General features: G+C 42.8%; 1 protein-coding gene across 1 annotated transcript in view; it reads left to right on the forward strand.

The window, feature by feature from the left end:
• The window catches only part of LOC104465447 (mitogen-activated protein kinase kinase kinase MLT-like), a gene marked incomplete at its 5' end in the record, with an annotated part of 31498 nt that overhangs the window by 17878 nt on the left and 1263 nt on the right, over window positions 1–12357 (forward strand). Inside the window, 3 exon segments of the mRNA XM_010078494.1 lie at window positions 7441–7557; window positions 9084–9158; window positions 10186–10336. Of these exon segments, the coding sequence (XP_010076796.1) occupies window positions 7441–7557; window positions 9084–9158; window positions 10186–10336 (343 nt within the window).

The following is a 12357-nucleotide window of genomic DNA, read 5'->3' on the forward strand; positions in this document are numbered from 1 at the left end:
AACACCAATTAACTCCAAAATATTAAAGAGGGTAAAAAAACAAACCCTGGCAATTGCAGCTTGAGCTGATTCGCAGAACTGCAGAGGGAATTTTCAGTGGTTTTCGCATCCTAGGCAGCTCATTAAAATTTCCCAATCAGGGAAAGGTGTGTGAGCTGTGTCGACTCTGCACTGATGAATCACCCAACCCCTTAAGAAGGATGGTTCACAGTCTTTGTGTCCTGTTGATGCATCCTTTAGTTTTAGTCCTCAAAAGGGCAGATTTCACCATGCCTTTGAATGTTTTCATTTTTTACTGAGTGTGGCATAGTCTGACCTGTACCCAAACACAAAGCCTTGAAGTTGTCTCACCATTTTGCTGTATTTTTCCCCAGTTACCTCTCCCTCTATTTGACAAAGTAAGGAGCAGAGCCTCTTAAAACCTTCTGCTAGCTGTGTGAACTATTTTCTAGCCTTGAATATCTAAACTGGGATGTATTTTAATGCTATTATTTAAATGTGTAGTGTGAAAGTGAATGTAACATTAAGGCTACTGCAGAGAGACATTGTGACCAACTCTTCATGTGGAGAAATGTGGGCTGGCAAAATGGAGGCAGTACCAGACAAAACAGTACTGAAACAGTGGTTGTAACTGGAATGCTGTTTCACAAATGCTTGAGACCATTTCTGCTCCTTCCTCTCCATCCTCCCACTACATCAACTCTCATAAAACCTTTCTTTACTTTCTTAAAAGTAATTCCTAGTTCAGACAGATGTGCTATAACATCACCAGTTTAATTTGATGTGTAAGGTATTCCTCATGTTACAAATGTGGCAAAAAATAAAGCAAGGGCCACAGTCGGAAATGTAAAATTCCAGTTTTGTAGGTTTTCAGTCATACATATTCCCCATGCTCTGTACGTATTTTAACCCAGGTCAGTAAGTAAAGCTGGCAGAGGAATTGTTTTTATCTGAACCTTCCTTTGCAAGATACTTGCAGGTACCTTGACTTTCTAACGTGAGGTTATTTAACCCTATCACAAAACCTCATCTTAAACCTCTCTCTCTAATTACATCTCAAAGCACAATGCTTTCGCTACTAAAGGCTAATAGTCAATGCAAGAATCAGAGTAGCTGTGTCTGTGTGCCATTTTCGTAGATTTGCTCAAACTCAAACCCCCCTCCCACCCCTGTAAAATAAAGCCACAGCCCTATTAAAATATGGCCAGCACCATTAGGAACTGGTTAATGTAGTCCGCTGAGGAGGTGGATCGGTGGTAGGGTGTTAGAAGTTCAGTACAGGTGATCTGAGCTCCTTGTATTTTCTTTCAGAGAGGCTTTTCTGGACCATGTATTGTTTTTACACGAGGTGGAGCTGGTGTAACTCCATCACCTCCAAGGGGCTTGCTCCAGCTGTAGTATCCATGTTTAATTGAGGTCAAATGCAAGCCAACACCTTTTAAAATCCTTAGGCAGTGCTGAGCCAGGAATTCCCATCAGAAATTATTGACTTTTCCATAATCCTGAAGAGACATATATAGACTTTTCAGCTAGGTAATTCGCTCACTGGACTTTCTAGACTTTTTAATCTTGAGCTTTGTTTTTATGCCTTGGCCCCTGTGAATTAACTTGCTGCCTTCCACACGTTGTCTCTCACATGTGCAGCCTTGGTCATGGATACGTCTGCAGAAGCACAGGCAGTTCCCAGCAGTCTGGAGGCTTGGCATGTGTCATTTCCAGACAAAAGCCTGGAGAAAGAGCCTCTGTCCCCGACCTGTGCAGGACATGTCCAGCGGCACTGCCATGCCCTCCCCAAGCTCCCATGTGCCCTTGTCCCCCAGGGCTGCAAGCTCCTGTGCGTGAGCAGCCCACCTCACTGTCGGTGGGGACGTGGTGTCTGCACAGCTCCACCGCCTTGTTCTCATGAGCAGTCCACCAGAGGACAGGGCTGGCTCAGGCAGCACAGGAGGGCACCCACACAGCCCGCGGGGAAGGGACTTGTATTTTCACACTTCCACCCTTACAGTCTTGCTGTCACAAGCAGGCTGCTCGTGGGGATGATGATGCCTGCAACCGCAGCAATCCCCATTTGCTTCTGATCACGTGGCAAGGGCAGCTTTCGGTAAACACTACGGCAAGGCTCAGGACAGCTTTTGTCGCAGGGCTCTCTGTCTCGATTGCTGCAACCCGCTTTTCTCGGGGCACTGGTGCCCAGCACATAGCAGCGCCCGGTATTTGCTGTTATGTTCCCCTCTGTGGTGGGACAGCTTTTCAGCGCTGGATATTTAAGAAAGGCGCTATCAGGGAACAGATGTTTTTGGTACCGCCAAGTGGTCTCCGTAGGTGTTAAAAAGGCCTCGTGGTTCTCCAGGCGAGGCTCCAGCCAGCCAGTGCCTGTTGCCTCGTGAAGAGTAAGGGCTCCGGCTGTCAGAGGAGGCACCCAGGAAGCTGATAACATAAATATATCTTGTGCTTGCTTTGTTTCTGTATGTTTTAAGACCATCTCTCTCGGAAGGCCTCCCCTCCGCCCCTGTTTTTTTCTGCCTGCACAGCTGAAACAAAACCGGCGGTGGAGCCACCTTCTCTCGCTGGAGCCTGGCTGGCAACAGCCTGCCCTGACCTGAGACACCCTCCATTGTTAAGGGTATAACACATTTACATATTTTGCAATAAAACATCAGTTATTTGCATTACTGTGTCAAGTTTTATTTGATTCTTTCACCTAAAAATGACTCATTTTCCTTTCTTGTATTTTAAAAACCAACTACTCTAAGCTTGTTTGAGAATAATCAAAAATTGCCCATTTAGCTAGAAGTCATTTTCTTTTCAAAAGGCAAATGTTATTTAATCTTTCAGCTGTTCATTGTGCCATCATAAATACTTTCTTTTCAGCACAGTTGTGGGGACTGAAATGAGCCCACTAATTGCCTCCCATTTCGACTGACATGTGGTGGTTTAGTGGAAAGAGAACACAGCGGGGAGAAGGAAATAGGAGGCTGAGAAAATGAGAGCTAATTATTTTCACTGCCTCATGTCAGGCTCTGTGTCAGCCTTGTTTTTACAAACTGGAAGGTTTAGCACTAAATAAAACAAACTGGCGTCATGTTTTTATATACTGGCAGTGTCATGGAAGCAGCTGCACATCTCAAAGACAATATAATGCCTGCATTCGCATGGACACCATCTGACAGCCACTGTGAGCCACTGCTAATGAGGATATCACAGTGGTGCCAAGTGAAAGGTGCTGAATTATGTATGATTCTTCATCAGTGCAGCAATAGTCCTGTACATCATTATGAGACATTGTTTTGCTGAAGAGATTAAAACATTCTTAGTTCCAGACCCTGCAACCTATACACGCTACAAGAGGTTATTAATGGAATTTTTAGGGAGAGTTTCTTGTGGATTTCTTTTTGGTTAAAAATATCTCATGGGACAAAGCCGTGGTGGGTCATGACACTATATATAAAAAGAAGAGAAGCAAATTAACCATAATTGTGTTATCTTCCTTTAAATCCAGAATAATAAAATATAGTGTAGCAGGGTGATACATAATGATAAATAACCCAAGTGCTGTCACTAGATGTTCAACTCTAATGCCTTTAAAACAGCAGGTTTCAGCAGCTGAGATAGATAATACCTAAGAATGTAAAGGAGCTTCTGGGTACCTAAATCATCAACATGCTACTACTTTTAGTACCAGCATGACCAGCATTTTTTTCATATTTTTTTCATCATGCATTACATCTTACTTTTCTTCTAATATCCAGTTGCCTGCTACAATGCCGTTGCCATTTTTTCTTCAATCTTAAAAAAAAAAAAAAAAGTTTATTGCAACCGCTGATTTTAAAACAAATCCTGGATTTGGGCCTCCTTGAAAAACAAGGTGTCTTCCCAGCAAGAGTTTTAAGCTGTTTTTGCAGGAGACATGTTTGTTGTTCAAAGCCTGTGGCTGATCTTTTTCCTTTCCCTTTTGGTTTTGTTGCAGACGTTAGTGCATATGGGGTTAAAGGAGTATTGTCACCACAGTAAGCTGGAGACTTAATTTTTAAAGTGTTCTTATTTTCTGTTTCAAAGTGAGGAGAAGTGGCTCGAAATACATGCGTGATTTGCTTTTCTTTTCTACAATAATTTGCGGATTTGCTGATTTATTGGCTTTGTCAAAGTGTTATTCAGAAACGTTTTTTCACACAAAGTTTTACTGGTTGTGCCTCTTAGTTCTGAAACTAGGGTAATTTTTTTTAAACAAAAAGCTGAAATTCTTTATTTAAATCAAAATCAGGGCCATAAATATTGGGAGGTATTTTAATTCTTGAATTACAAGATGTCCAGGGAAATCTCTTTGAAGGACTTGTGTAAGTATATTTGTCAACCAGACATTTGGAGCAAGCCATTTCCAAATTATTTTCCCACATAAGACTGGCACTGAATGTAGTCTCAACCCGAGAAATCTTATGGGTCCAGTTCTTCAAAGAATTGACATACATATTTTACCCACATTTTTGCTTAAGTGGACGAGCATCTCTCTACATCTCTAAAGAAGAACCTTAAACTCGATTGTAACACAGGGAAATATGACCCTTTTTGCAGCATGCAAATCTCACATTATTTATTGTGTGACTGAACAAAATGGTTACCAAGTTTGTAAGACAAGTAGCCACCTACTTATCTTAGATACTTCCCAAGTGCCTTGATTCAGAAGTAATCTAGCTGCTGTCTTTTCTCCTTCCTTTTCCTCCCTTCCCTCCCTCTCTCTCTCTTTTCTATCTTTTCTCTTTTTCTCCCAGCCTCTCCTTCCCTTTTGCTCCTCTCTTTATTTCTGTCTTTCTCTCTTTCCCCTTTCCACTGATGATTGTACAATAACACAAAATGAAAACCTTTCCAAATAAAACGAAATGCGTTTTTGGGTGATTGGAGAGGGTGTGTTTAGTGTGGTAATTTGCCCTCTTGGTGTCCATGCAGCGCGGCTGGAGAGGACTCCAAGGAGGATCGAAGGTTTTGGGGGTGGATTTGAAGGACAGGAGAGTGTATTTCTTTCTCTGAAGCTGCAGTTGGAGCCGGGGAAGGCGGTGTTTGTGCAGGGCTCGTGCATCCACAGCTGCGTGGGGCAGCCTGATTCGTTACCGCACAGAGACAGCTCCTGCGTGTGCGGCAGATCCGGCAAGGGGCTGGCATTGGCATGTGCCCACCGCCTGCCAGACCCTGGATTTACACAGCTTGTCAGCCTTTTCTTTAGAGGTGGTCGTTTGATTTACATTGTTTATTAAAACGAGCTCGCGTTTGTCAGATCTGGTCTGTAGGGAGATGTGAGTGAACAGCACAAAACCCCGAGTCGTGAAGCCATAGGAGCGCCTGCACAACATGCGGCTCCGGCTCTGGGGTGCTTGGCACTGGTCTCACAACAGGAGATGAGCTGAATTAACTGCAGAATAGTATTCTGTGTCAATTTTTTGTTCTTGCCTGGGCTCAGGTGTTTTTGTAAAACTTACAAATGTCATCAAGCATCTTGTCTCTAACCTCAGGTTTGATCTGCAATAGGCAATCCAGGTGGCGTGAATTTAGGAAGTCCTTCAAAAAAGTTGCAACAAGGATGGTCTGGGCAGGGAGGGGAGCACAGTTTGAGAGGCAAGAAGGAGTCAAAGACAACTTGCTTTGCTGTTGCTGTTCAATTACATAGTATGTACAGTCCTCAGCTGACATTGGGGCTGGTGCATCGCAGTGTACCTACCTGGGAAGAGACAGGCGTAACCCTGGAGTAGCTCACAACCCAAAACCGCAGGACCAAAAAAGGATGTGCAAAGAGGTGCAGTCCAGGATTAGGAGATGGAGGCACAGGATGACTTCAGCACCTTATAAAGTTGCCAATGGCAGAACTGGAAACTGAACTTGGCACCTCCAAGTTGTGGTCTGGTGCCCTTCCTGCTGGACCACAGTTCCCATCACTCAAACTCGCACCAGGGTGGTTTGACAACCAACTCGCACGTCCACTCTGCTCGTAAAATGCAGAAGCTTTCAATGGGGACAGATGGACACACAAGGCCAAATGCTTTCATAAGCATAATTTGTTGTTGCGGTTCAGAAATGATTATACTCCAGTTTTCTTTTATCTTGGAATTGCCAATTCAATGCCTGATTGAAAGATTTGAGACTTCTGAGGGCTGAGCTCCTACGTTACATTTATGAGAGATGCACGTGCATCACTAGCACTAGCACATAATCGCATGTGCAAACGGATACTTTTTAGGCTGCTTTACGTTTGTGTGTGCAAATAACTGCTTATGCAAGCCCTTGGCCCCAAGCGGCCATCTGTGTCCCCATTGAAAGTTTTTGAATTTTCTGAGCAGAATTTGAAGACTGTGTCCTGCAAACAGCCGGTGCCCTGCGGCAGTCACAGACCCTCCTGAACCCTTGGCATGTCTGGAGGAGCTCTTGTCCTGATGAAGGGCAGATCCCCCTCTGCCTGCGCAGACGTGGAGACACTCTGCTTCACTGAAGCCCTGTTGTCCCTCAGGGGACTGATTTTTGTAGGAGCTCAGTGCACTGGACAGTACCTAAACCCTGAAGCACCTGCTGGGCACACCAGCAGTCTCTGGTCCCTCGTGAAAGCCTGTCTGGCCACAGGCAGGAATCCCAATCCCAGCACTCAGCCCGCACGGGATGTCCTGCAGGATGCTGCCAGAGCTGTCAGCTTCTGCAGGCTCACACCTCTGCAAAGTGTTGGATGTTGGCCCCATGTTCAGTTCATGGGATTATTTAAGGCTACCTTTCATTGCTTTGGTTTATTAGACTCTCTGTGATTATTTTCTAAGCTGAGTTTACTTATAATTAATAGTGCAATGAGAGGTGAGGATGTTCAGTGCCTCGCTCTGCACTCAGTATCTGAAATAATCAAGCTCATCCTCTTGCCCATTATTTGAGTGATTGTCTTAACGGTGGTTCACAGATCCTCTGGTCACTTGTTCCCAGGTTCACTGGGAGACAATGTCCTTGAGGCTGTCTGCCAGCACTGGTGATGACCCCGAGTGATGGCTCCCCCACCGCTGCCCTGTCCCTCCACCGCCACACGCATGGACAGAGCTGCCTTGCTGCCTGCTCTAGCGGGCTGTCACTCCACGAGGGTGAAGCCACTTGTCCTCCTGGGGCTCTTCAGGGGATCCACACCTCTGAAGACATCCAGACCTGGCAATGTAGTGACTGTCTCTCAGGGTGAGCTAAGAGGAGAGCAAACAAGAGATCCCAAGGCTTTTCCATTATCAACACTTTTACTGAAAATCGTACATATCCTAAAATATATTTATGTTCCTTATCTTTGTCATTGGGTCATTTTTTTCCCTCCCATATATTGAGGATTAGGGTTTGGGTTGTTTTGGCTTCGGGGGTTTTTTTCTTTTTTCTTTTTTTTTTTTTTTTTTTTTTAATTTGTATTCTAGCAATCCAGCATTCTTTTTTTATTATTCATAGGATTGTAAATGGAAAATGTACATGGAGATGGATGGGGATGAAATTGCAATAACCTACATAAAAGATGTGACATTCAACACTAACCTACCTGATGTAGAGATTTTAAAGATGACAAAGGTATTTACAGCCTTAAAGCTTTCACGAATTCACAGATCTCAAACAAAGACATTAAAATACCACAGCAGTCGACTTTTGTGCATGCGGAAGCTCAATCTCTTGACAGCTTTTAAATAAAATGCACATTTTAAACAGATTTGTATCATAATAGGAGTTAGGTATTTTGGTTCTCTTTTAAGCTGACAATAATGTTAACAATAGAAAAATAAGAGAAGGAACTAATTTATATTTTCTTGTTTTAATTCCATGTTATATTCTCTGAATTTATTACCCCTTTTAAAGAAAAGAGTGTTCAAAAAATTACTTTCCTTTTCAAGAGAAGAAGGTGATTTAAATGTTCCAGTTTGAAACTTCATGTGATTTGTCTGGTTTGTTTCTTTCTTTCTTTCTTTGTTTCTTTCTTTCTTTCTTTCTTTCCTTCTTTCTTTTTGACACGGCTTTAGAACTTTTACATGGTTCTAAAACTCCTTCTTTCATGCAATGATGAGTTGCAAAGACTGAAACCTGTCAACAGACAGTAAAGCACTGAACATCTGCAATTCAGTGCCACTGAGCATTTTACCTTATTTTAGAACCTACCTGTAAATATTTACCAGCCAGCATTTAGACTGCTTTTACCATAAGCAACAGAAGCCTTGATAATGCAGAGGGCATTCTGTTTGTTGTTATTTTGTTTGTTTTTATTAATATGTGCTACATGATAATAGCTAACAAAATAAATTTCTAAATTAAAAAATAGAGATCTTGATTACTAAGTAGAATGCTGCTTTAATGTGCACTGATAAAAAACCCCAAACTCCTGAACACTTTTAACTGTGAATTTTTTGGGCAAAATTTTGGGGGAACCTTTAGTTATTTTTTCTAAAGGAAAAACTGAAAATCAGAGTCTCAACAGTCAGAATTTTAAGGAATATGTGAAAATATGAGTCTTTGTCAAAAAGGATTCTCATACTTAATTCACACTAATGCTATTTTTATAGTTAGTGATTTCTGGAACAACACTTGTGATTTTTTAAATTATTATTTGGTTGCAGAATAGTTTTCTTTTAAATTTTCATCTTGGACATTTTAATTTTTTCCTTTAGAAAAAAGCTTAAAGTTAAATAAACTAATAGCGAGATACAATAACATTAACTTTTCGCATACTTCAGCATTTTTATATCTATCAGGGAATATATCCAAAAATTTCTAGATATTTGTTCTCGCTGGCCTCTGTAAGTCTAGCAGAAAAAAAAACAATACATGCACAAAAATGAAAAAAGTTTATGCCCCACGAAAACATTCCACATTGTCTTACCTACTGTCTGTTATTTATAGAAATCTCTTCTCAATTTCCTTTTGTAAACAAGGAAGTAAATAATTCCAAAATATATTGCTTTGTCTCATAAGATTTTAAGAAAAGTATTGATGTTAACAGTATGAAAACAAATGAAAAAAGGCAAATGCTGAAAATATCTTTGGGGTGTTTCAGAAAAGAGTCAGGAGATGAAGAGCACCTTGTAAAACTCCCATCATGTTTTTTTCAGCCACCGTTTGTAATGGAGAAATGGATTGTGGGGATAGAAGAACACCAGTCTGTAGAATGTGTTGTTACATATGAGGTAAGCTCTAAGAAACAAATAAAAAAATTGTTTATCCAAGATGAAACCCACATGGGAGGTGTGGAAATAGCATCCTCTGGCTTTGTGATATCCTATAATCAAGTCTCAACAGCCGGTAATTAATTGTAAAATCTAAAGTTCAGAGCAAAAGCTGAGTGAGGTTTACAGAGACAATGTCCTCAGACTGCTGCCTGGGACAGCTCTTTTTCTCAAGGATGAAAACTCCTTTTGCTTGAGGTGTGATGGCCAGTGTTCTTTGCATGACTTGAAAAGAGTGTGTTTTTTACATTTTCAATGAAGTCCTAATTAGGAGAGCTGAAAAGCAACAGGAGAAGAAAGATGAGAAGTCAAGAGTAAAATAGGATAAAATAAAACCTGGAAGACAATTTAATGTGATAGAAATTAGCCTTTGTAAAAAAGAGTTTGCATTTACTTCCAGAAGTGTTTTTATAAAGACCAATGCTGTGCAAACAAGGAGGCTAATAACTGAGATTCCAGCTCTGTCCTGAGCAAGGATTCAAGCAGTGATGGAGAGACAGGGAAATCCTGGACCTTGCTTGCCTGCCTCAGAAGTGAAAAACAGTAGTTTCTCTCAGCCTGAAGTTTCTCACAGGAGTCATGGGCCCTTAACAGTAAATTGAAGAGCTTGATACTCTAGGAAAGTTTTGTGGAGGGTCCACCTGCAAAAATACGAGCTTAATCCTACCTCTTTGAGCAGAAAGCACTGCCTATTTGATGCTCACATTAATATAACCAGTTTGTAGAGGAAGGCCTTAAGATCTTTCCTCCTCATGGTACATAATTGAAACAGTTATTCACTACCACATTTTTAGCGTAATCACAAAATACCAGCCAAAATTATCTAGAGTCTAAAAATACTTGAGAACTGGCTAAGTTGTTTTGCAAAAGAGACTCTATATTGAAAACGCTGCTGCTGCGCAGGCACTAAGTGCAAGTTCCCTTGTAGGAGAGCTTAGTGGGTTGTGTGTTATCATGTCCTCACGTGTGTTGTGTCCTTCCTGAGCAGAGTGACGTTAGAGCTCCCAAAACCACCAGGCACATCCAGGCTATCTGCTGGAGCAAGGTGAAAGCGCAGGATGAGGTCGAGACAGTACAGCTCATGATACAGACCTCACTCCCCAACTCGGAGGGGAATTCACGGAGCAGATCCGACTCAAGTAAGTTGGTACACATGAACTTTATTGCTGACCTGGGCAAGCCATATATGGGGAGAACAGCAAAAAGTCAATGCCGTTATTCTGTTCCAACAACAGAGCACCATCCTGCAGTGTCAGCTGGCATTGTGGTCCCTGTGAAGTCTTTGTAGATGCATGCAGGAGCACCCTGGCATGTCTGCCTTAGCTTAAAGGCTAAACTTTGGGTAGTAACATGTTCTATATCACAGTGTGATTTAAGGAGGATGATCTGTATGCTCCTATAGGAAGCATGCTGGAAGCAGTCCATGGTGGTTAGCTACAAATTTTTCATCTACTGTAGTCACTTGCAGTTGCACATCAACAGCAGACATAGAGCTAAGATCCTTCTGTTTCAAAACCCCAAATGATTCACATCGTCCTGCTCTTGGCCACCCAGCGCACAGGCAGTTTTGCACAGATGTTGTGCTCAAATACAGGGCTCCTCCTGGAAGAGATGTGTGGGTGCAGATTGCTCATGCTCTGGCCAGCACTCTCACAAGGGGGACACACATACTGTGGGCTGCAACATAAAGCATTTAATTTGATGTACAGAGTTGGTGGCTCAGAGGCCATATGAAGGAGAAGCCCTCCAGTCCATGAGAGGTAGAGGCAGCCCCACAGGGCACAGTGGGAGGTCTGTGCTGGGCAGCTGGTCCCTGGGCTGGTGATCATGGCTGGCCTTAAGAAGCAGGGACTCAGCAGCCTGAAGGTGCTGAAGGGAGCCCCTCGTTCAGGACAGCATCGGCACTAGTCCCACAGGGTGTGTGCTGGCCACCTGAGAGTTGATAACAAATGAAGACCCAAACTCAAGTCCTGACCTTGCTGCTTCCAAGTTTATGAGGTTTGTGTTTTACATCCACAGCCTTGGTAGGAGAGCATGGTGGAATGGCAGAGGAGACAGTGTCTAGCAAGTGCATTTCAGCACTTTCTTTTGAAACAGTGACTATCAAGGAGGTTAAGAAGCAGAGAAGGCAATTCCCATCTGTCTTTCTGTGAAAGGAGGTTCATCTTTCAGTCCAGATGGAGCTTTCTGCTGTGGTGGTGTCACACTTGCACTTTGACAGGAAAGACAGTTTCCTCTTGACATATTTGACATTAAGTTGAAGTGATTTAGATCTCTTGGGATTCAAGCAAAGTCTGGGGAAAGGAGGAATGGAAGAGACCATCCATTACATCTCAACAGGAGCAATCCTAACAAGGACAGAGCTGCTACCCTGCTCTCACAAAACTCCCCACAGCCAATGCAGCATTGCAGCAAGAGGCAGAGGGCACACAGCATAGGGAGTCTTTTCCTTGGAAAGCCAGCGAAAGGCAAGAGAGGAGCTGGGGTCCTCTGTTGAAGATAATAACATGTTGGTCGCGTTTATGCTGCTTCAAGCTGGCAGGGTTATGCTTTCCTGTTGGAATGATATTAGCAATCTTTAAGGACAAATCATTCAAATCTCTCTAGAGCAAAATTATTTAAGCTTCTCCCCATGGGTTTTTGGCTAGAGCTGTGGCCTTGGATAAGAGGAATTCCTGGTCTCTGCTCTACTCATAAAGTAGCAAACCAGGCAGCCCTTGCAGTTCAAATGGAAAACATACAACTACTGTATTTGCTATAGGCTTTCATGCAAACCACAGGACTGACTTTCAAGAGCACTTCAGTCTGAACTCTGGGAGCTACAACTTTTGTTAGGACCACAGGGCTGTGACAGTAGGTGTGAGGGAACTGTAATACCCTGAGCCGCTCACAGTTAAGCACTGTTTGAGTTATCCTGGCTGAAGCCTGCTGCCACACTGTCTTTTCCACAGACAGTTGATTTTCTGCATGAAGCCTGACAGAGCAGTGTAGCTGGGGTTTAGACTCAGTATTTGGAGTGTGCAATGTGGATTGACCTCTGAATCTGTAGTAATAATAACTGAAGTGGCTCCGGTTGTTGTGGTGTGTGTAGCAGTTTGAAGAGAAAATGGAGCAAGAGGGGTTGGGTGTGGCTGGCACCGCCGCGGATTTGACCCAGAAA

This window comes from Pterocles gutturalis, unplaced genomic scaffold, assembly GCF_000699245.1.
Source record: "Pterocles gutturalis isolate BGI_N339 unplaced genomic scaffold, ASM69924v1 scaffold3413, whole genome shotgun sequence".
NCBI lineage: Eukaryota > Metazoa > Chordata > Aves > Pterocliformes > Pteroclidae > Pterocles > Pterocles gutturalis.